This window comes from Acyrthosiphon pisum, chromosome A3, assembly GCF_005508785.2.
Source record: "Acyrthosiphon pisum isolate AL4f chromosome A3, pea_aphid_22Mar2018_4r6ur, whole genome shotgun sequence".
NCBI classification, from domain to species: Eukaryota; Metazoa; Arthropoda; class Insecta; order Hemiptera; family Aphididae; genus Acyrthosiphon; species Acyrthosiphon pisum.
In genome coordinates, this window is record NC_042496.1 from 33194619 (window position 1) to 33216111 (window position 21493).

Here is a 21493-nt window from a genome sequence, read left to right on the forward strand (position 1 = left end):
GAGTATTTTTTGGGAACTAGTTTATTGTTCGATGCCAATGTCAAAAATATAAATAATAGGTATCTATTGTATTTAGCAGAAATAGAAGTATCATGTTTACAATTCGATCCAAACTCATAATGTCAACAATGTTCGATTACTAAAATTATACTTAATTAAGGATTTAAGGGTTTAAGGATTTTATACTTATTTGATTTTTCTTAATTTAATTTTTAAAAAAACGACTTCAATATGACTGTATTTAAGGTTTGTTATATTGGTAATTAATGCAATTTCTACTGCATGAATATATATAATATATGTATACAGAGTTATTATTTTAACAGTATAAACACTTAAAATAAGTATTAAGGCTTTTGGAAATATTTATATTGCATTACTTGGAGTGATTGAAACATCATTATAGGGAAAAAATTATATTTTTTACTATTTTGAATTACACCATAATATATAGGTAAGTATTTTGTATTTTGAGCAGAGCGATGAATGTATTGGTTTTACAATTATGTGTTTTTAATGTGGCCATCGTCCAAAAACACTAAAAATTGCAAAAAAAATTTCAATATTAGGGTTGGTCTTTGGTAACAAATTGATCTAGTTTGGCGTTAAAAGTAAAAAATTCCCAGAAATTATTAAAAAAAAAAAACCATTTTTGGTTTTTTGTGTTTTAGCTACTTAAATCAAAAAATAATAACCGTATACTTGAAATTATCCCAAATATTAATACAAAAATGTTCTAGACAATATTATGATATCATTTTATAAATATTTTGTCCCTTTTGAACCATGTATTTATTTATAGCCATTTGAATTTTTCAACTTAATTCAGTTAATTTTCAATTTATATTGATAACAATTTTTTTAACCAAACTTAGGTCAAAAACCTTGAAATTTAATATAAGGTTCCTCATATATTGGTCTAATAACAATATAAAAATATCAAAAATAGATCGTTACAATTTTTTACAAGCATTTGAAGTTCAAATTCTTTTGTAGCTAGGTATATAGTTAAAAATTTGTGAGATTTTTAATTTTAATACTTATAGGATAAAAATTGAATACGAAATTCCTCAACAAATTTTCTAACTAAAATTAAAAATAAAGTTCAGCATAAATCAACATTAATTTTTCATACTGTATGAACCTAAGCGTTTTTTAATTCACAATTTTACCAAAACCGTGAATAATCGTGTGCATATAAACTGACATAGACCGTCTCCGCTCAGAATAATTTTCTTCGTATACAATGATTTATTGTTGGATTCAAAATACATAATTTCATTACAATTACAATCTCAGTGACAAAATACCTAGGATACAACAGAGTGACTTCCCCAGTTTTTTATTTCGTATTTCAAAATCGAATGTTTTTCTGATAATTCTTAAGTATAAAAATCGAATTTCATCGAAGTTATTAATTATTTTTTACTAGAATTTATTTATATGTATCGGTATGCTATTTTTTTTTGCTGTAGCAGAGCCATTTTACAAATTTGGTTAGTTATATCCACAAATGTTGACACATAATATAATCCATTTTTTATTTAGCCTATTTTAGCGGACGTAAACCATTTAGTTTTCCCCATTTTACAAAAATTTAAATTCCCAAACAACTTCGATTTTTCACGACACAAATTCCTTCCTACTTCATACAGACTCAGGACTGTCTTAAAAGAGGTGTGGTTAAACAATTTGTTGGTGTTATTAAAATTTATATTCTATGTAAATTATAAAAATTATACAAAAAATCATATAGGTACCAATTAGATATTGTGAATACAAATTTAAAAATATATCATATTATAAAATGTGTTAGTGATTTTTTAAATGTTACCGTTAAAAAATAAAAATATTGGGTAAATTTGGGTGAAACCTTTTTCGACGGGAGCCGTTTGGGAATAATCAATTATCAAACAATGGATGGGTGCAGTTGGGATGCACTGATTTTCGCATATTTTATGTATAATGCATAATATTGTATTATTGCATTATTAACACGATAAAATCGATTTTGTCTTTGACGAAAATAATTTAAAAATTTAGGTACTACAAATAATATTGCATGGATTTATTTTATAAGTAAGACTAACAAAAATTAAAAAGCATACAGAAAAAATAACTTTATTCAATCTATTTTAAAATTATAAGATGTATCTTTTTAGTTTGGACATTTTTGGTTAATTAATTGTATAATATTATATGTATAATTATTAAATTTTAATTGCATGTTTCAGCATATTTTACTAATTTATATGAGGGGCACACAATCCAAGACTAAATAGTAAATTATAACATAGTTTATTACAATATTATATATTATAAGTATTTAAAATTTTTAAATGAGCGGAGTAATAGATCATCAGAGTAACATGAAATTCTAATTTATTTTCGTTTAAAAACTTATAACATAGAAAAATATTCATTTTTTCATATCATTATTATAGTTATGATTTCGAATAATGTAAGATATTTTCAAAAACTTTAAGGTTTTTCGAGATACGAAATTTAAAAGAATTTAAAAGTATCACGCTTTATACTGAAAATCACCACAGATCAAGAGTTTTCATAGTAGAATACAAGTGAAAACATATAACTATAATATATAAATATATAATATAGTATATTAGGTATAGTATTATATGCTATGACTTGTAAATAATATAGATGCATTCCATTCGATTAAAAACAAAGTAAGTACCTACAGCAATTTGCTAAGTATATGTATTAACGATTTTCGAAAGGCGCGACATAATGTGATATAGGTAATAAACTAATATATTATATCAAGTTACTATAAAATTGTTTAACGGTATCATTATATGAATATTATATGTATTTGAAAGTGATACATTATTATTGTCGGACAACAACCGGGGTTTTTACGTTTAATCCGTTCTCTGTGGAGTGTAGACCAATGCAATCAGATTCGCGATGTTTCGAGATGGTGACCACTACGATGACCGCGGGGAGTTCCTCTGGCTTGAGGGGGAGGGGGGCGCATGAATGTGTTGTTAATATTTTAATTATTATAAAAGCTCTTGCGGAGTGCGTGTGTAAAAGATTCGATTATGTATAGTAATTTGTTTATTATGAGCAGAAACCAAATACATGTATTACATATATGTGTCTGCAGACACTTTCATAATTTTATTATTATTATTTTTTTTTTTTACTGGATTAAGGCTTTGACGACTGAGGGTCATTAGCCTATAAGGTCAGTAGAGTTGGTACGGTAAGGTTTGAACGGTTGGTATAGTCTAAAACACGTGTATGTGTGGGCAAGGCTTTTGCGTACTATACGACCCGGGTTCTATAGTTACCCATCCGAGAACTAGTGGCAGCGGCCGTTCCTTACTATCAGTCATTTTGCGTGACTTGTATAGCAGCCAACGCGCCGCACCAAGCCATAATATTATTATTGTATTATTATATAGTATATACACACCTTGTATCATCCATCTAATGATAACAATTAAAAAATATATAACCTTTTTTTTTGTTTTTCAGAAAATGTTTTTAACTTGACTTGAAATTGTAAAAAAAATATTTTCAAAAACATTATTCGGTTTTGAAAAAATGAGTGTCTTGCATTATATATATATATATATATATTATTTATTATTTGGTACGAATTTACGAAAATTGAAAGCAAAAATATACAGCTGTTCGGGACTTTAGGTATACATAAGCGGCATATTTAGAAATGTATAATAGAAAAGGGAGAAGGTATTGATAAAATATACTAGTTGAAGTTAATTACTTTTTAAAAAGAATTACTAAATATACAGAAAAAAATATTTCTGGTGGTAAAATAATATATTAGCAAAAATAAAATAAATGATTAATATTTATCGTTCAATAATAAAAAAAAATATCAATGCAGTAAACCGGGAAGGGGTCGCTCCACCCTTATACCCTTTCCAATAGGCGTGCGCACAGGGTAGTTAGAATAAGCAGTTTGCTACTCTGCTAGTATTTTTTTTAATCACATCTATTTTAATAACACAGATCATAATATAATATAATTTAATATATCAATTGGAAAAAAAACATGAAATAAAATATGTCCTGAGGGCTGAAATAGATGTTAAGTATTGTATATAATATAATGTATTATATATATATTTGTATACCTTCAGTTATGGCGTTATCTATCCTGGTAGTTTATTACAGAATAATATATGTTCTATGGTTTTATAATTTTATATACCTACTAAACGTATAACTAATATCTCATTAAATGAATATTTGTATATATACAGTGGCGTAGACAGGGTGGGGGGTGGGTGTTTAACCCCCCCCCCCCCACATTGACATTTTCCCTCCTAATAAATATATTTTTTTATAGGGTTCGGGATTTTATAGGTGATAATTTTGAGATTTGGGGAGGCCGAAGCCTAATACTATACTATTATAAAATTGAATAAGCTTAAAAAAATTAAGTAAATTTTAAATACATTTTTAAGTAAAAAGGGCGGAGGGCTGTTAAAGTTGTTGGTGGAGCTTGGCTACAGTTAGCCCTATATTCGCATATGTAAGATTTCATAAGTCTCTTTGTGACAAAACTGTGTTTAAACTATAATTGTAGATTGTAGGTATGAAGAAATGAACATCAGTAGATACGTATTAATTTATCACGGTGTTCGCATATCACGTTATTCGTTATTACTTATTAGGTTATACTAACCTAACCTAGTATTGTATGTCAGTATTTTTAAAAATTAAGTTGTTATTTATTTATTTATCAGGTTTATATACCTACTTATTTTTTAGTTTTTTATTACCTAAATTGGAATATGTTTTATGATTTTCAAAAAATGTTGCTACATAGTACATATGTTTAAGCATATTTTGAGAATTTTGACTGCTTATTTCGATAATTTTAGTGCAAGAAGTTAAATCCTGAACCCTAAATTTAATTATACACAAAAACTGTAAAAACTTGGTTTTAATCTATACTTAAAGCACCCCCTTTTTCATAATTCTGGCTACGCCACTGTATATATATATATTAATACACGGGTCTTTGATTATCAATTTATTTAATATTATTTTACGTAAGTTATAATATTATTAATAAAAATGATAAATAATATAGTATAATTTTTATTTATGTGTATGGTATTTTTTTAAAGATAAATTAAGTTAGGGTTACCTATTAGTGGGTTACCCGAGCTGAGTTTTTATTTCAATGACAAAGGGATGTAGAAGATAAACGTAAAATGTGTTTGTATAAATCATAAAATATAAATAAATATATCATAATATGTAACTCTGCCAACAATATAATGTCTGCGCATCTATGCGACCTTTCCTCAAATACGCCTCTGGGTAAAATAATATATAATATATACCTATTTGTATATTATTATAAATATATGGTATTACTTAAAGTTCGTACTCACATTTTTACTGTAGATAGGTATATTTTGTTCGTTTGTCGCACTTACGTGCGTAGGTGAGTACCTAGATATGTTGTGGTGTATCGGAATGCCCGGCACCTAACAACCTATATGACAGTAGTGAGCATGACGAATATATTTCTGAACTATTCAAACGCTCGATCCACTGCACTCGCACTGCACTCACACACGTGCAACATTATAATATGCCGCGGCGTATATTATTAGACGTACCTACACGTTTTTGCCGCGCGTAAATCACGAGATTCGCAGCGCTTGTTCACTGACTGGCGCCGTGGCCAACACTGGACCGGTTGTCGATGTGGGAGCGCACCTGACTAAAAACATAGGTACCCATAATATTATTACTCTGTGTTTATTGTTACCTATTGTAGGTACATAATTGTATACCGTGTGTCTGTATCACGCCGCGACGAAGACGCGACCATCGTATATCCGCGATCAGCAGGTACCACCTAGTACACAATAATAATAATAATAATTAATAAACGATATAGGTATACATATTATAGATACGCAAGTATTTTACACATCTACACAAGACAATTTAAGCCTAAGTACCTATTACGTATTTTCACTCAAAAATTATTTATTGTATAAAGATGCAATTTATTACACATTTTAATATTTAATGTATACCACTATAATACCAATAAACTATAAAGGGTATATCGTATATCTAATTATATTATTATATATTACATAATTCAAAAACTGCATACTTTAGATAAAATACAGGACAAAACCACACACTTTATAATTAAATAAACGTATAGGTACTCAAAAAAGTATATATTTTTAAAAATTTTAAATAAATTACCGTTCTCTAAGTATTCATCACAACAATAATTACTATATAATTATCAAGCATTCTCCCCCCATTTTTTACCTCAATATTAAATGTATTAAAATTCTAATTTTTGGAATTAAAATGCTTATGCTAAGAAGTAATTAAAAATAGTGTAACAAAAATATAAAATATATTTAATATTGGATGTAGTATTTGTTGGACTATTTTAACAAATTATAAATGTTGATTGAATTATATTAATATTGCTACGATTTTAAAATCACCATAACTCCCTATTTCCATAGTACCTCCAAACGTATTATCATTGTCCTATTCTCTTGGTGCACAAAGTTAAGAAACTCAAAAACTACCCGTTCGAATTTTTATTTAGTTGGGTAGGTACGTCAACATTTTCTGAAAAATTATCCGCTAAATAATATACAGTAGTAAAGGTGTTCTCATATTTTAAAAGAAAAGTTTTTAATTTGTACCTCCAAAATACTGCTTAAGTAGTGCAAGCAATCTAATAGTTCATTTTTAAATGTGGTCTTTAAGTGAGTAAATTTAAAGATTCCAAAAATCAGATTTTGAATAGCTACATTATTAAAGAAAAACGGGGATCATACGTGGTGAATCAGTCTATAAAGTATTAAATATTTAAATTAATTAATAATAACTTCAAAATCGTATTATTTATTATTAACTACGTCATGTACCTACCTACAATATATGTAACGTAAAATATAAAATGTCTTTGACGTTTGTTATAGTTCATTAATCATCGGGTAAACGTTTAAAACTTAGGTACGATTAAATAATAAACTGTGAATACTGAATAGTATTAAACGTAGGTACAAATTACAATTTAATTTTGTTCATTTTTAGATAGATCAAATAAAAGGGAACACATTTTATTTTTATTGACTGTTTATAAATGTCGTAATATGCTGTTGTGTCAGCTTTCATAAAAATATCCAGTAAGGTATTGAATACACTTTATACTTATACACTGTATACCTACCACATTCATTATTTTACACGTTTTACACGTTGGTGTGACGTATTTTATATGACATTTCTAAAAATATTTGATAACCAAAATCAATCTATTAAAATCTATGCACTATTTAGTGCATTTGGGAGGTCAAAATTTAGTAGGTCAAAAAAGTTTTCAAAAGCGCCGGGAAAAACAGCATAAAAATTAAGGAAAAACGGGAATTTTACGCAAAATCAGTTTTTGACAAAATCGATTATGGTTTTGGTGTAACTCTAAAACAAATTACTGTATATACATGAAATTTTCACTGGTTGTTTATTTCAGCAATTTTTATATACGATCAAAATATTTTGATTTGATCTGAACTGTTGACGGGCATTTCCAGTTTCCAATTTTTTCAGTTTTTTTTTTCTATGAATGTCAGTAAAATTTAAGTAAACAAGCTTGAAAATTTAATAAAAGGCTCCTGATATATATAAATGGCTCTTGAAAAATATTAATAATCCTTCAAGACAGTTTTTTTTAGAAGCATTTAAAGTTCAAATCTTGACAAAATAGGAAAAATTACGAAAATGAGCAAGTTTTTTTGAGTAAAGAATTCATAAAATTTTTTTTTTAAATCTAAGATTTGAAAATGTAATACAAGATTTCTCATAAATTTGTCTACCTTTTTCAAATGTCTACAAGCAAATAAAATTATATTTTTACGAGCGTTTAAAGTTCATATTTTTACAAGATTGGATATTTACTCGATTTCTTATGTAGCGATTTTGTTGTAATTCAAAAACGAATAACTGTAGATACATGAAAATTTCACTAAATGTTTATATTATCAATTCTTATACTTGATAAAATTTTGAAAATATTTTAACTTGTTTTGAGCAGTTTACGGACAATTTCATATTTAATTTTTTTTTTTTTTCAATGAATATCAATAAAATGTTATCTGTTGGGCCAAAAAGTGTAAAAATGTAATACAATGCTCCTGATATATTGTTACAATAGTAGTTGAAAAATATTAAAAATACATAGGCACAATTTTTTTTCATGAGCATTTAAAGATAGAATTTGAACAAAATTTATCAAATTTAAAATTGAATAATTATTTTGTAGTTAAAAATTTATAAAATGTTCAACTATTATATCTAAGGATTGAAAATTTAAAACAAGATTCCACGTAAGTAGTTAATTTTGTTACCAATAAATCTAAAAAATACATTTACACAGTTTATTTTTATAGTCATTTTAAGTTCAAATTTGCACGAAATTACATACTTAAAAACCTAGAATAACTATTTTAGTTATTTTGTTGTGATTGTATATATTATTCGTGGGTACTTGAAACTTCTAAAGTATACTATTATATATCTATGATAGTATCACGGTTTGTTTTGATTATTATAGGTACCTATTATAGGTCAACTTTTTAAGCTATTGCATAGCTTTTATCGCAGGTCTGGTGTAGTGACTGAAAAAAAATTTTTCGTAACGAAAAAGCGTGACCACTTTGTTTATTTATACATACTATAGCAACCTGGTGACCATAGCAACGCATAGCTAAATTATAATTTAATTTTGATAACAGTTATTTATTTTTAAATAACAACGACTATGAACATCAAGCGCTTATAAATATAATGGTTTTGTTATGGGTTGCTATAACAATAAATTTATATATATAAATATATAATATATAATAATATATTATTAATTTTATATATTTATAATAATATATTATATAAAATATAATATATTATAGCAATAAAAACATAAACTATAGTTTCTATGATACAAATTCCTGAATAAATAGAATAATAAAAAAATTTAAAATCATATCAACTTTTTATTTATTTAATATGCAATAGCTTTATCGCGGCAGTCCCCGAATGCCACTTTTAATATTTTTTAATACCTTAGATGAGTATATAATGTCTTATACCTAGACTGACCGTCTTCACTCAGAATCGTTTTTCTTATACAATGATATTATATCATTGAATTCAAATTTAATACCAACCATTATACAGTGACCCACTTGTAACCTACTATACAGCAGAGCGACATCAACTTGCCCATCTTTTTGAACATATTTTGACTCTTTTTGAGAAGTTTACTGACATTGTCAGTTGTACATTTTTTTAGTAGTTTGTTTTTCTATAATTGTCGTTAAAATTTTATTTGTGAAGTAAAAGAGCATGCAAATTTAATTCAAGGCTCCTGATATATTGTTACTTCATCAATTGAAAATATTAAAAATACATAGGCAACATTTTTATTTATAAGCATTAAAAGTTTGAATTGTGACAAAATTTTAGCACAATTTTTTTTTATAAGTATTTAAAGATTGAAATTTCACAAAATGTATCAAATTTAAAATTTAACAATTTTTTTTTAGTTAAAAATGTATAATAATATGTTCTACTTTTATAGCTATGGATTGAAAATTTAAAACAAGGTTCCACGTAAATAGGTTATATATAAATTAATTTATTCAAAATAATATCAATTATATTATAATTTATAAGTAATATCATAGGCTGACCGACCATAAGCTGTCTTCGCTCAGAATCGTTTTTCTTATACGATGATATTCTATCATTAAATTCAAATTTAACACCATCCGATACAGTGACTCACTTGTAACCTACTGTACAGCAGAACGACACCCACTTACCCACCTTTTTTTCATTAATATTACATTTTTCACATTTTTTACAGTTTAATATACGTTGTTAAGACTTTTACACCGTTTTTTAGTATTTATAGTAGGTACTTACTATACACATGTAAAGTTGATTAGTAGGAATGTAGTATACACTATAATATCTGCTAATACAGTGATAATAAAAACTTGTATGCTTCTTACACTGTTCAATTTTAAATTAGTAAAAATTAACAATACAGTACTTACATTAATTAATAATTTCTTTAGATGTAGTCGGTATATGATATTATGATGTAATAATAATGAAAACAAAATTTAAAGTGGCTATAAGCTGTATACATGTATTATGAACCAAGAGTAATTACACAAGTCGCAAAGAATATATCATATAGATATGTTAGGTGTGTTACATTTCATCATAGTTATAACTTATAACAAGTATAGTTTTTTCAAATTCACTACCAATAGTTATAAAAAGAGTAAAATTATATTTTTATGTGAAAATAAAATATTGCCATTTAAAAACCTTTTATTTTATATTTTTTTTTTTGTAAAATATTATTTTCAATCAGTATTAACACAGAATAGATAAATGGTATTAATGCTTCGACTGTTAAATGAATGCGGTCAATAATTGTATTGTCTTAAACGAGCATTTTAAGTAAGTAAAGAAATTAAAATATACTAAAATACCGTAACCATGGAATACCCTCCCCCTAAATTTGTTTTTATTTATGGCCTTGAGTAAATATAATATTATAATATATTATTGTGGTGTATCGGTATTACGCATAATACATAGACACAGATAAATAAAAAAATAATGTAGAAAAATAGACCAGGAAATAAATCATTATATTATCTAAATCATCAATAATAATATTCATAATATATTATTACATCGTAGATATTCGACGCATTTCATATTATACCAACATCTCAACGTTTTTTTTTTTAAGTATACACACTTTTATAATTATACGATAAGGTGTATGGAAGCCGGAAGGGCACTTGAATGTCTATAAATAAAATATGCATAGGTACAAATGTACAATTATTATTATTTTCCGTCGCCGGAAAATGAAAACGTTTACCAACTGCCTTCAAAACAAAAAAGATATATACCTACGACTTCATGAAGTTCACAGGCCCACAGCAATTCCATAAAATATGCATGTACTATAACTATAACTATAACTAACTATGAGCACATAAAAATATAAAACTGTACAATGCCTGACACAATGTATGAAAAGATGATTGCTATTGGTTATAAATTATTATGTTAAATCAGACGGTACTTTAGACACATTAATGCTGTTATTAATGGTTATTCACCTAGCATTGGTCAACCCCATTTTAGATTCTAAGTGGAGAGATGAATGTATTGTTTTTTTTTAAATTATGTTTCAATTTAATTTAATTTTTTTGTGTCAGAAGGCACTTTTTCTTGTGGGAAAAATGATTCAATTATCAATGTTAATGGTGGTTTTTTTGGAATTTCAATTTAGGGTGGTACTTTTTGGTGGTAAAAATTGAATATTCTCATTACTTTAAAAAAAAAATGGGTAAAAACTAAAATGAAACTACGAGCATTTTTCATGATTTTAATATTGTTAATAATTGTTTGATAACCTTGATTAGGTTTTCAGTCTTTGCTTAGAAGCGTTTTTTCATAATGTACAATGATTTACTCGTATCATTAAATTAAAATGTAACATCCATTATAGTACCTACTCCGTGACGAGGTACACTCGACTCCCACTGTACAACTGGGTTTTACCACATTTACCTGTAACCATAGCTACGGAATAATATAGTTGAGAGTGTATAATTTTAGTTTTTATATGGTACTTACTACCTATTAGCCTATATGTCCTATAACTATATATCTATATATAAGGTAATTTATTTATAAATGCATTGGTATGCAAATAGAAAACCCGATTGGCACATAATGAAACTTATAAGTTATAACTTATAAGGTACATTATACTATTATTATACATATATCGACAACCCCAACGAAAAAGGACGTAACTCACTTTTACAATTTTTTTTTTTTCCAAAGTGGTTTTAGTGGTGTTACTGGATTTCCGACGAAGATGGTAGTAACTCAATCTTATTGTTCACAACATCTTTGTTTGATTAAATACAACAATCAGCGTCGCCGGACAACCAGAAAAACAGTAACACCGCATTGAAAAAAAAAAAAAAAATCGTAAAAGTGAGTTACGTCCTTTTTCGTTGGGGGCGTCGATATGTGGTAACTATACACGTAATTATATAAATGGAAAAGTAGGTAACCGCTCTGATGTATAGTACATACCTAGCTAGTGTCGAGTAGTAGAGTGCACCTCGTCAGTCGTCACTAAGTAATTCTCTGTAATATTGTATATTGTATTAAATTTGAATTCAATGATAAATCATTGCATATGAAAAACGATTCTGGACTAATACGGACTACCAGGCATCCTATAGGTAGCCTATTAGATACTAATGTACATACTATAAGTATATTTCAAGACATGATTTTTATAGGTAGGATTGCTAATATATTAATTTATTTTACTATTAAGTACCTATTAGTTACACAGTAAGTTGAATTAATGTTTGCCGATTACAATATTTATTAATCTAAATATTTTGAAAATACCATCGTACCTGTATATAAAACATAATATAATACGGTAGGTAGCCACGTAAAAGTGACAAGTACCTACGATTCACGAAAAATATTTTTAAATTACAACAAAATTACTAAAATCGACAATCGTTACTCTTTTCTGTTATTCTTTTATTGTCTTATAATTTCAGGTGATCTTCAGCTTTGGTCCTTTGGGGCTTAAGTTTAAACTTGTGTGTAGATTGTAGATATTTCCTACAGTATTCCAGAACTCCGGCTTTTTAGTATACTTTACCAGTGAGAGTATAGCCACCGCGGAAAGAAGTTTCTCTACGCTGGGATGGGTAAAATCCAGGCTATGTTGAAGAATGCAAGAAGATTTCTTTACTTCTTTTTTTACAATACAATGTTCATAGGGAAATAATTAATCATTAACATAAATGTTGACCTAATAATTAACCATTTTGGATAAAGGGACAATGTGCAAAGATATTTGGATTTAGTAATTAAAAATATAATTAATTATAGTAAGTTTATACATTTAAAATGGAGAATAAAATGTGTATTATTATTATATTTGTGTAAAAAATTGTTTGCTCCACCCTCCCATATTTTTTGCTCCAGATATGTGCCTGCATACGCTTATTTCTGTTAATTTATTTTCTAATAATTACAATAAAATCATTAATTGAAGTTAAATAATAATTACGCTGACATTTTTCCTGATAACTCTTTTAAAATAATTTTTGTTTGGCTGTATGTAAAGATTTTCAAAAGCTTTTCGTTGACATGAAACACTACTACCTATTTGACAATTTATTTCTGTATCACTAATTCAGGGACTGGAACCTTTTGAATTTATCGGTATCGGTTCCAATACCGGTTCTCCAAAAATAAAATAACGATTCCGGTTCGGTTCTGGTTCTTTGATGAAAAAAAATAAAGGTACCGGTTCCAGATAATTTCGGAACCAAAAAGTATAATAATTTCAAATAGTCATCCAGAATGTGGGTATAATTGAGGTTAGGTTAGGTTAATTAAGGTATGAGAAATATTAGAAAACTCATAATATAGCATAGATACATAGGTTATACACAAAACCGTAATACCTTTAAATATGATAAATAAAATTATTTTATTTTTGAACCTTAAAGTACCTTTTTAATTTAAAAATTCCGGTTCAGTTCTGGTACTTTATTATATTAAAATAAAGGTTTTGGTTCCGGTTCTTAATATTTTAAAGGTTCCGGTTCCAGAACCGGTTCTTTTAGGTTCGGTTTCAGTCCCTGATCACTGTACCTACATTAATTATGATAATGCAGAAGAGTAAGAAGCTGGTTAGTCGGTCAGAGTCTAAAATTTCTTCTTCGTTCACTTCTTTGGAATTAGACATGTAGGTATAAGACACGTACCTACGTTTCACACATTACCAACGAATTTCATATACTCTTGCGTTTATCGAAACGAAATTGTTCATATATTTTTTTAAAAACCACCATTCATCTATCTCACCCACTTTTTATAAAAATAGCCATAATTAAATACCTACCCACTGATTTAAACAAATGGTTTTTAATTAAAACTGTATATAACAGACAACTCGAAACTTGATTACTAGTGACTACTATAACTTATAAGTAGGTACCTAATATAAGTTATAACTTACTGTTATAGTAATTTGGAAACTCCATCATAGTTGACTATCATTACGTCATTAATTATATAGCGAGAAAATATACGTACCTACAAGCTAACGGTTGATATTATTATGTGACCGCGATGACGACGAGTCTGTATATTATAATAAATATTGTGTTTCACCTCCTCGTGCGAGGAGTTAGAACAGCATGTTCTCTCAATAAAGAAAATGTATAAAATTCCAATCTAATTTCAAAATGACTAAAATGTCTTTGGTAGAAACGGATATTTAGGTGAAACGAGTCACGCCCTACCTATAATATATAACGACCTACCAATATAATATTATATATATGATAAATATTATAATATATTTAATATTACATTCAATTTCTATAGGTACGCTAACTTTCGTTATTCACAATACGTCAGTACACAATACCTACCTATAGTATAATGTAATATATATACCTTATTATAGCGATAATTAATAATTATAATACCAAATTCCATAATAACTAATAATTACCTAATAACTATAGGGCCAGGAAGTTCATGCATTTACATATTTTTACTAAATGGACTAAAAATTTGCTAAATCAGTTGCAAATTTGATTTACATATTTTATACAAATTCGTATCTAAAATGATATCTCACATATTTCGAGGTTTTTTATTAATATACATATTTTTCAAATTCTTCGTTGTTTTTTGAATTTTATAGTTTATATTATATATAGTAGGTATATGTAACTGCCAAAATAAATTAAATGCATTTTTAAATACATTATGAATTATGATGACACCAAATAAAATATATATGAATAAAAAATAATCAAATAATAAATAAGCCATAAAATTAATATTGGGAGAAGGAATAATAAATAATAATAGGTGACATGCCAGAAAATAATTCAAGTGATGATTTAATATATTTTTAATACGCACCGATTGCATTAGTTGATTTGGAGCTTTTCTGTATGCCTATACCCCGGGGATGGGCAACTGGCGCCCCGCGGGCTGCATCCATCCCACGTACCATTTTTCACTGGCCCGTGCTACATTTCAAATTAGTTATAAAAATATAAAATGTTAGTTTTTTCTGTATTTTATTTTATTATATTTATAAAATTATTAAAATCGATGTTTATCATAAAACGTAGATATAAATTCTTATCTATATAGTATTGAACTATTAAAATATGTAAATAATATTATATTATTTATAGAGCCATGATAGTTAACATATAGCTTCTTTTTTTTTTTTTTGCTATCTATGTTCTCTGGCCCGCTAGATTTTTGCATTTTAAAAATTTGCGATCAAGTAACATTGAATTGCCCATCCCTGGTATAGCCTTTAAGCTTACAAAATCATGGCTGATAACCGGAGTTCGTTTGCATTAGAGGACTATACTTATAGGATCTTATATACTAGGCTCTCTAGTTCGCATCATAGACATAATGTAATATTATATTATGCCTATGGTTCGCATTTGAACATTTATCAAAATATATGATTAAAAATTGTTGTTCGAGAACGAATTTATTGTTCCATAATTTCCTATTAAAATTTAACTTTTATTTTTAAATATATAAAAAAAATATTTTTAATTACCCGTCAAGTAAATTGAAATAAAAATTGTAGTATTGAAAGGTTTTTTACTTATATAAGTACCTATATGAACAATAGCAATTTAACGGCATATTTCAGTGTTTTAAGTTACATAAATTCGTGCATATTTTGATAGTTTACAGTATAGATAATATACTTCCGGACCCTAGAGTAATAAGTAGGTACTTAATAACAATATAATAGGTACATAATTTAGCACATAGATACCTTATTTTATATTAATTGTCCGACGTCAGGCCGCCGTGGTATTCGTTGGAAATACAAAATACAATGACAATACTACGATCTAGAGAATTTTAGTGTAATGTACCCACGAGCGTGGAGCAAAAATACACGTTTAACGTAAACGCATCATTTGAAAAAATGTCTGTAGAGACGGATGCCACCAACCAGTGCCAAAGAAAAAACTAAAAATGACTACACCTCAGGGACCACAATAGTACATGCATACACTAATTATACGAGTATACCTGGGTAGATTGGCGTTGTGGTATAAGGTATAACTGGTAAGATCTTACAAAGTCCCGCCGCGGTAATAGCCCTGCATGCGTATGGACAGTATATGGGACGGTTTTCTCCCCAATTAGGTAACATTAATATTATTAATTTATTTTACATTTGGAATTTATGTTTAAATGTATTTAAGAAAAAGTAAGTTAGGTAATGCATTTTTCAAATTATTAAATATTAAACAATTGTATTAATACTTTAATAGTAGTTTGGGTAAAGAGGACTTATTTTTGAATATTTTTATTTAATTTTGATTATTAACTAATATTATGATAAATAGTAAATACTGTACAATTATTGTATATTATTGTATTATGCCTAGTGCTTTCATATATTTATACCTACTTGTTTTATTGACTATAAAAATACGAGCCTAATACATAAACCTAATGGACGGCTCTAAATATTAATTTCCCCGGGATAGTCCGATAAGGTGATATTCCAATCAGTTTTTGGTTGTGCAAAAAAAATTGAATACTTTATATTAAATGCTGCATAGTAGTATAAGCCAAGAATTTATTTTGTACTTGCTTAATTTGGCCTATGTCCTTAGATTGATAAGGAATAGGGATTCCGGATACAATGATAGCCTCACACTCGAGTGGACTAGAGAGCATAGTTGCTAAGCGAAATTAACGAGTGCTAACAGTGCCGTGACAATACTTTCATTGGCGTTTCAGGGCAATAATATTTGGTACCCCTATTAAACAAACATATTTAAATATTTGACTTCCTAGCTGGGCACTTACCCCATTTTTCATCTCCTTGGCAAGCCTTTAAGTGCAGAGACATTTGATTGATGAAAAAAACTGCGTGTTGCGTTTAATAAAGCCTAAATACTTTTAGCACCCAGTTTACATCTATGTCAACGCTCAGCACGGTAACTAATCCAAAGGGTAGAGGAATAGTAGATTAAAAGGTCTTTAATATATCTTTAATATAGTGAAATTGTGTTGATATTATAAAATTATTATTTGTTTTATCATGGGTTTTCAAAATATTTAATTTTTAAGCAAGTTATGAATATGTAAAATATTAGTTTAAAAATTCTCATAACACACTTCAAATCGAAAAAATACTTCTAACAAGCCACCGGCACAGAATATGTTGTCACCTTTAAGTTTGAAAACAAGTCAATTAACTCAATTATAGGTACTTATTAACTTGTACTAATGTACTATACAATAAAATATAATAAAATAATAAAAATATTAAGACCAAAATAAATAATTATTTTTTAAATCTACAAAATTAACTGGGCACAATGAATATTTATTAAAATATTTTAATAATTGTTTTCACTCAAGGTACATAGTAAAATTCCCAAATAATTATTCATAAATGTTTTTTTAATTCTTGAATAATTATTTTTAAAATAAAATGTAAATTGTTTAAAAGCGTTTAAAATGAGAATAAACAAGTGATTATTAATTTCTTATACAAACATAATATTTAAATTTAAATATAAAAAGCTATTACAGCCACACAAACAATATCAGAAAAAAACATAGTCTTAAATTATACAAGCAACAATAAAATTCTAATTTATACATAACATGACATGCCAAACAAAAAAAAAATATTTATGAAATCAATAATAAAATTATTAAAAAATAAAAAATAAATATATAAAAAAAATTGAAATTTATAACATAAACTGATAATTTATTGGACAGTAAATTATATGGATGTTATCATTAAAGTGAAGGTTAAAGCCTTAATTTTATTTTCTATAAAAAAATATATATCATATTATTATGTTTAGCTTTTGTACACAAAAGGTATAGATGAAACAAAATAAACACACCCTGAAAAAAAAAAGATCAGTGTCCCATTGTTACAACATAACCTGACCTGTACATTATTAAATTAGATAATATTATGTAGCATAAATTAAAAAAAAAATAATAACAAAAATGAGATTGCTTGTAAACAGTAGCAAATTATCAATTATAATGACTTGTAATGATTTACACATAAACGGTTCCCATATAACTCAATAGTAAAATGATTAGTTTAAATCACTGGTTTTGAATAAAATTTAAGGAGTACGAAAAAAAAACTTAAAATGATCAAATTTTATTAACATACTATCAGTCTTATTTAGTATTAATGTTGCCTGCAGTCAAACACTCAATTTGGTAATATGGTGATTGATAAAGATGTTAAGTATATTATATTGCTTGATGTTATACATAGTATAAATGAAAACAGAAACAAAAAAAGAATTATGTTCACATAAGAATTTTGATGAAAACATAATTTCAATAAATTAATACAATAACAGAATGATAAAACAAAAGCAAGGAAATAATATAATGTTTATAAACGGAAAGATGTGAAATCTATGATACTCAAATTATTTTGTACCTAGATTAATAGCATTAATTAAATACATTCTAATATATTTAATTAATGATTAACATTTAAAAAAATATAATTAATTTTCTTACATAGTTATAACATGGTTATAGCCGTCAACATAATAAATTATTAGCAATATTAAATATTTGTCAAAAATAGGTAGAAATAATTGAATATAATGATAATCCCAACAGTTTTGTTTTATGATTATGCAAGTTACTTTAATTATTATAAATGTAACAATATCAAATATCCAAATAATTATTCTTACCAACTATATAATGGACCTTGCATTTTAACATGTGTTACTCTGTTAGTTTTATTAAATTTGACTGTATAAACCATATATCATATAATATGTATAGAATTTATTTTGTTAAAATTGCTTACTTTACAAAATGATTTAGTTTAACCATAAGATATAAGATAAATAATAAATAATACATGAATATGTATGATAATAAAATTAAAATTAAAATTAATCTAAACATAAACCATACTAACACAAAAAATAAATAAATTCAATAATGTCAAACTATCTAAAAACAATCACATGGGAGGTCACATGTAATCCCAAATTATTATTGGACATTGAAAAAAAATAAATATTTATCACAACCAGACCGAATAATAAAAACTATGCTAATATGATAAATGTTGTGATGAAACTCATATGTACAAAAACATTTAAAGTTATAAACTTATAAAGTCTACCACTTGAAACCAGTTGGAATTATTTGGCCTTATAAGTGGAATAGTACATTAATTTAAATTGTTATCTTCTATCATAGCAGTACAATGATAATTTTTGTGAATAAAATAACAATAATAATGAATAATATGTATTTAACAATATACCTCAAATTCAAAGCTCGATATACTTTAAAATTCTAATATACGATTAGAAAATTAATTATTAACCATTGTTAAAAAAAAAAAAAAACGATCAACAGTAGAAGTTATAAAAGTATTAATTATTAAAAAAAAATCGCTCAATACGTAATAACATAAAATAAGAACAGGAAGTGAAGTTGAACCCATCACCAAAATGCAATTTTAGCCGAAACTAATAATTTAATATAGAGTAATATACCTTCAATGTTAAGACTAAACATCTGATTAACAAATTGATTATGGAATTAGTTTAAAAATATTATAAGTTTTAAAACCCAAAAACAATTATACTTTGTAAAAAATAAAAATAACAAAAACTCATCAAAATGGCTGAAACTCATTGTACTGTTAAAAAACACCGTACTGTCATCTGTGCACATTAGACAAATTGTACCAGGATGTAGTCTCCGAATTCAGATCGATGTCATGGAGTTCTATGATAATACCACCTAAAAACTCATTTTCTTGTAATGAGTCGTGACTCCACACAGTGGCTTGCAAAATTTTATATTTAACCACATCTAATGGCATTCTATACTCCAACTGAAAAAAATAATAAAAAATACACTTCTTAGTTTTAAATAATTAGTGTAATAAAATAAGAAACCAAAAATGTATAAAAATTAAGTAGACTTCATTTAGCCTCTAATGGGAAGTTTAGAAAACATAATTGTATACAGTTATTTCACTATTTCAGTAGGTATTAAGCTAAAATAAGAGTAACAATTAATTTTTATATCATGATAAATTATAATTATTAAGAGAACGTAACACTGGTATTTGTTGTCTCCGTCTTACAAGTGTGCAACATAGCAAATGTACGCTTAGTAGCTTCGCTTGTTTAAAAATTAGAGTGAATTGACCTATAATGAAACTTGATGGCAAGTATATTATCTATGTTTGTATGTTGGTTTTTTACGATAGTTCAATTTTTTTGCAAGTTATGCGTATATAATATACCGTTAATTAAAATTGCTCAAAACTCACTTAAAAACTAACGTACAAACACAGATAATAATGTTCTTACCATCAAGTTTCATAATAAGTCAATTCAACGTTTAAACTAACGAAGCTACGAGTGTTCTGCTGAGCGTAAATTTGGTATGTTACGCACTGGTAAGACCAGTATTACGTATTCTTAAATCAAATTATTATTTATTTATTATTGTAAACTAGTGTTGAAATTTCAAAATGTGAAAATGTTTATTGTGTACTATAATTTATTAATTTTTCATGTACCCAATTTTCCTCAGATTAAAATATCAAAAAACTGGCATAATGTGATAATAGAAAAAGTTTTATTTCAACTTCCAAAATTTACATTGAGTTTTGTCTAAATCCAAATGTAAAGGAAATCTTACCATTTCCATGAATGATGGATAACAATTTTTTTTAACAACTTTTGTTTTGCGTTTTGTTGCTTTGTTGTGATCAGGTAGCAAATATACTTTTACGTATGTTGATGGTTCCTGATTTCCCGCTATGCGCGGCAAGTCCTTGGCATGGTGTACCATTATCTAAGTAAAAGCAATACATTATTTTTGGTTAAATATGGATGGTATAATTATTGTTTAAATGGAAATTATTTCAATTAATCTACCTAACTTAGCAAGAGTTTTAATAAATATTGAGTATTTACAAAATAATTTATCCTCACTTGGCTTAAAATACTTAATATTATTTGCAAAATCGAAATTTTCCAGTAGAAACACTGAAAGGAGCACACAACACAAAAAATAAGTTTTTTTTATTTGAAAGAATGTTCAATTCTAAGGATAATGGTATAGGTTTTACGTTTCTACTCACATTATTCAATAAGTTATGAGCAATTGAAAAAAGACGTGTGATGTCATTGGGCCCTAAACATCGTAATTAGCCTATCTTATACGTGTAAAAGTTCGTGTAAAAGTTCCTCGCTTCTCAAAATGATTTACCCTCCTAAACCTTTTATTT

At 26.8% G+C, this 21493-nt stretch overlaps 2 protein-coding genes across 7 annotated transcripts in view; both read right to left on the reverse strand.

Annotated features, from left to right (window-relative positions):
- Nucleotides 1–16283, reverse strand: part of LOC100167625 (calcium release-activated calcium channel protein 1) — a 76783-nt gene extending 60500 nt beyond the window's left edge. For 3 of the 5 annotated variants that reach the window (XM_029491645.1, XM_029491641.1, XM_029491644.1), the window contains exons 1-3: nucleotides 15980–16283; nucleotides 15088–15197; nucleotides 5406–5878 (exon numbers count right to left, since the gene is read on the reverse strand). The gene's annotated coding sequence lies outside the window, so the exon portion shown is untranslated. The remainder of the gene's footprint in view (nucleotides 1–5405; nucleotides 5879–15087; nucleotides 15198–15979) is intronic. The other 2 variants (XM_029491642.1, XM_029491643.1) reach the window with 2 other exon arrangements.
- A 3340-nt stretch (nucleotides 16284–19623) lies between these two features.
- Nucleotides 19624–21493, reverse strand: part of LOC100160780 (phosphatidylinositol 4-phosphate 3-kinase C2 domain-containing subunit alpha) — a 14550-nt gene continuing 12680 nt past the window's right edge. For both annotated transcript variants that reach the window (XM_001952335.5, XM_016805516.2), the window contains exons 29-30: nucleotides 20902–21057; nucleotides 19624–20083 (exon numbers count right to left, since the gene is read on the reverse strand). In XM_001952335.5, the coding sequence (XP_001952370.2) occupies nucleotides 19907–20083; nucleotides 20902–21057 (333 nt within the window). In that variant the 3' untranslated portion in view covers nucleotides 19624–19906. The remainder of the gene's footprint in view (nucleotides 20084–20901; nucleotides 21058–21493) is intronic.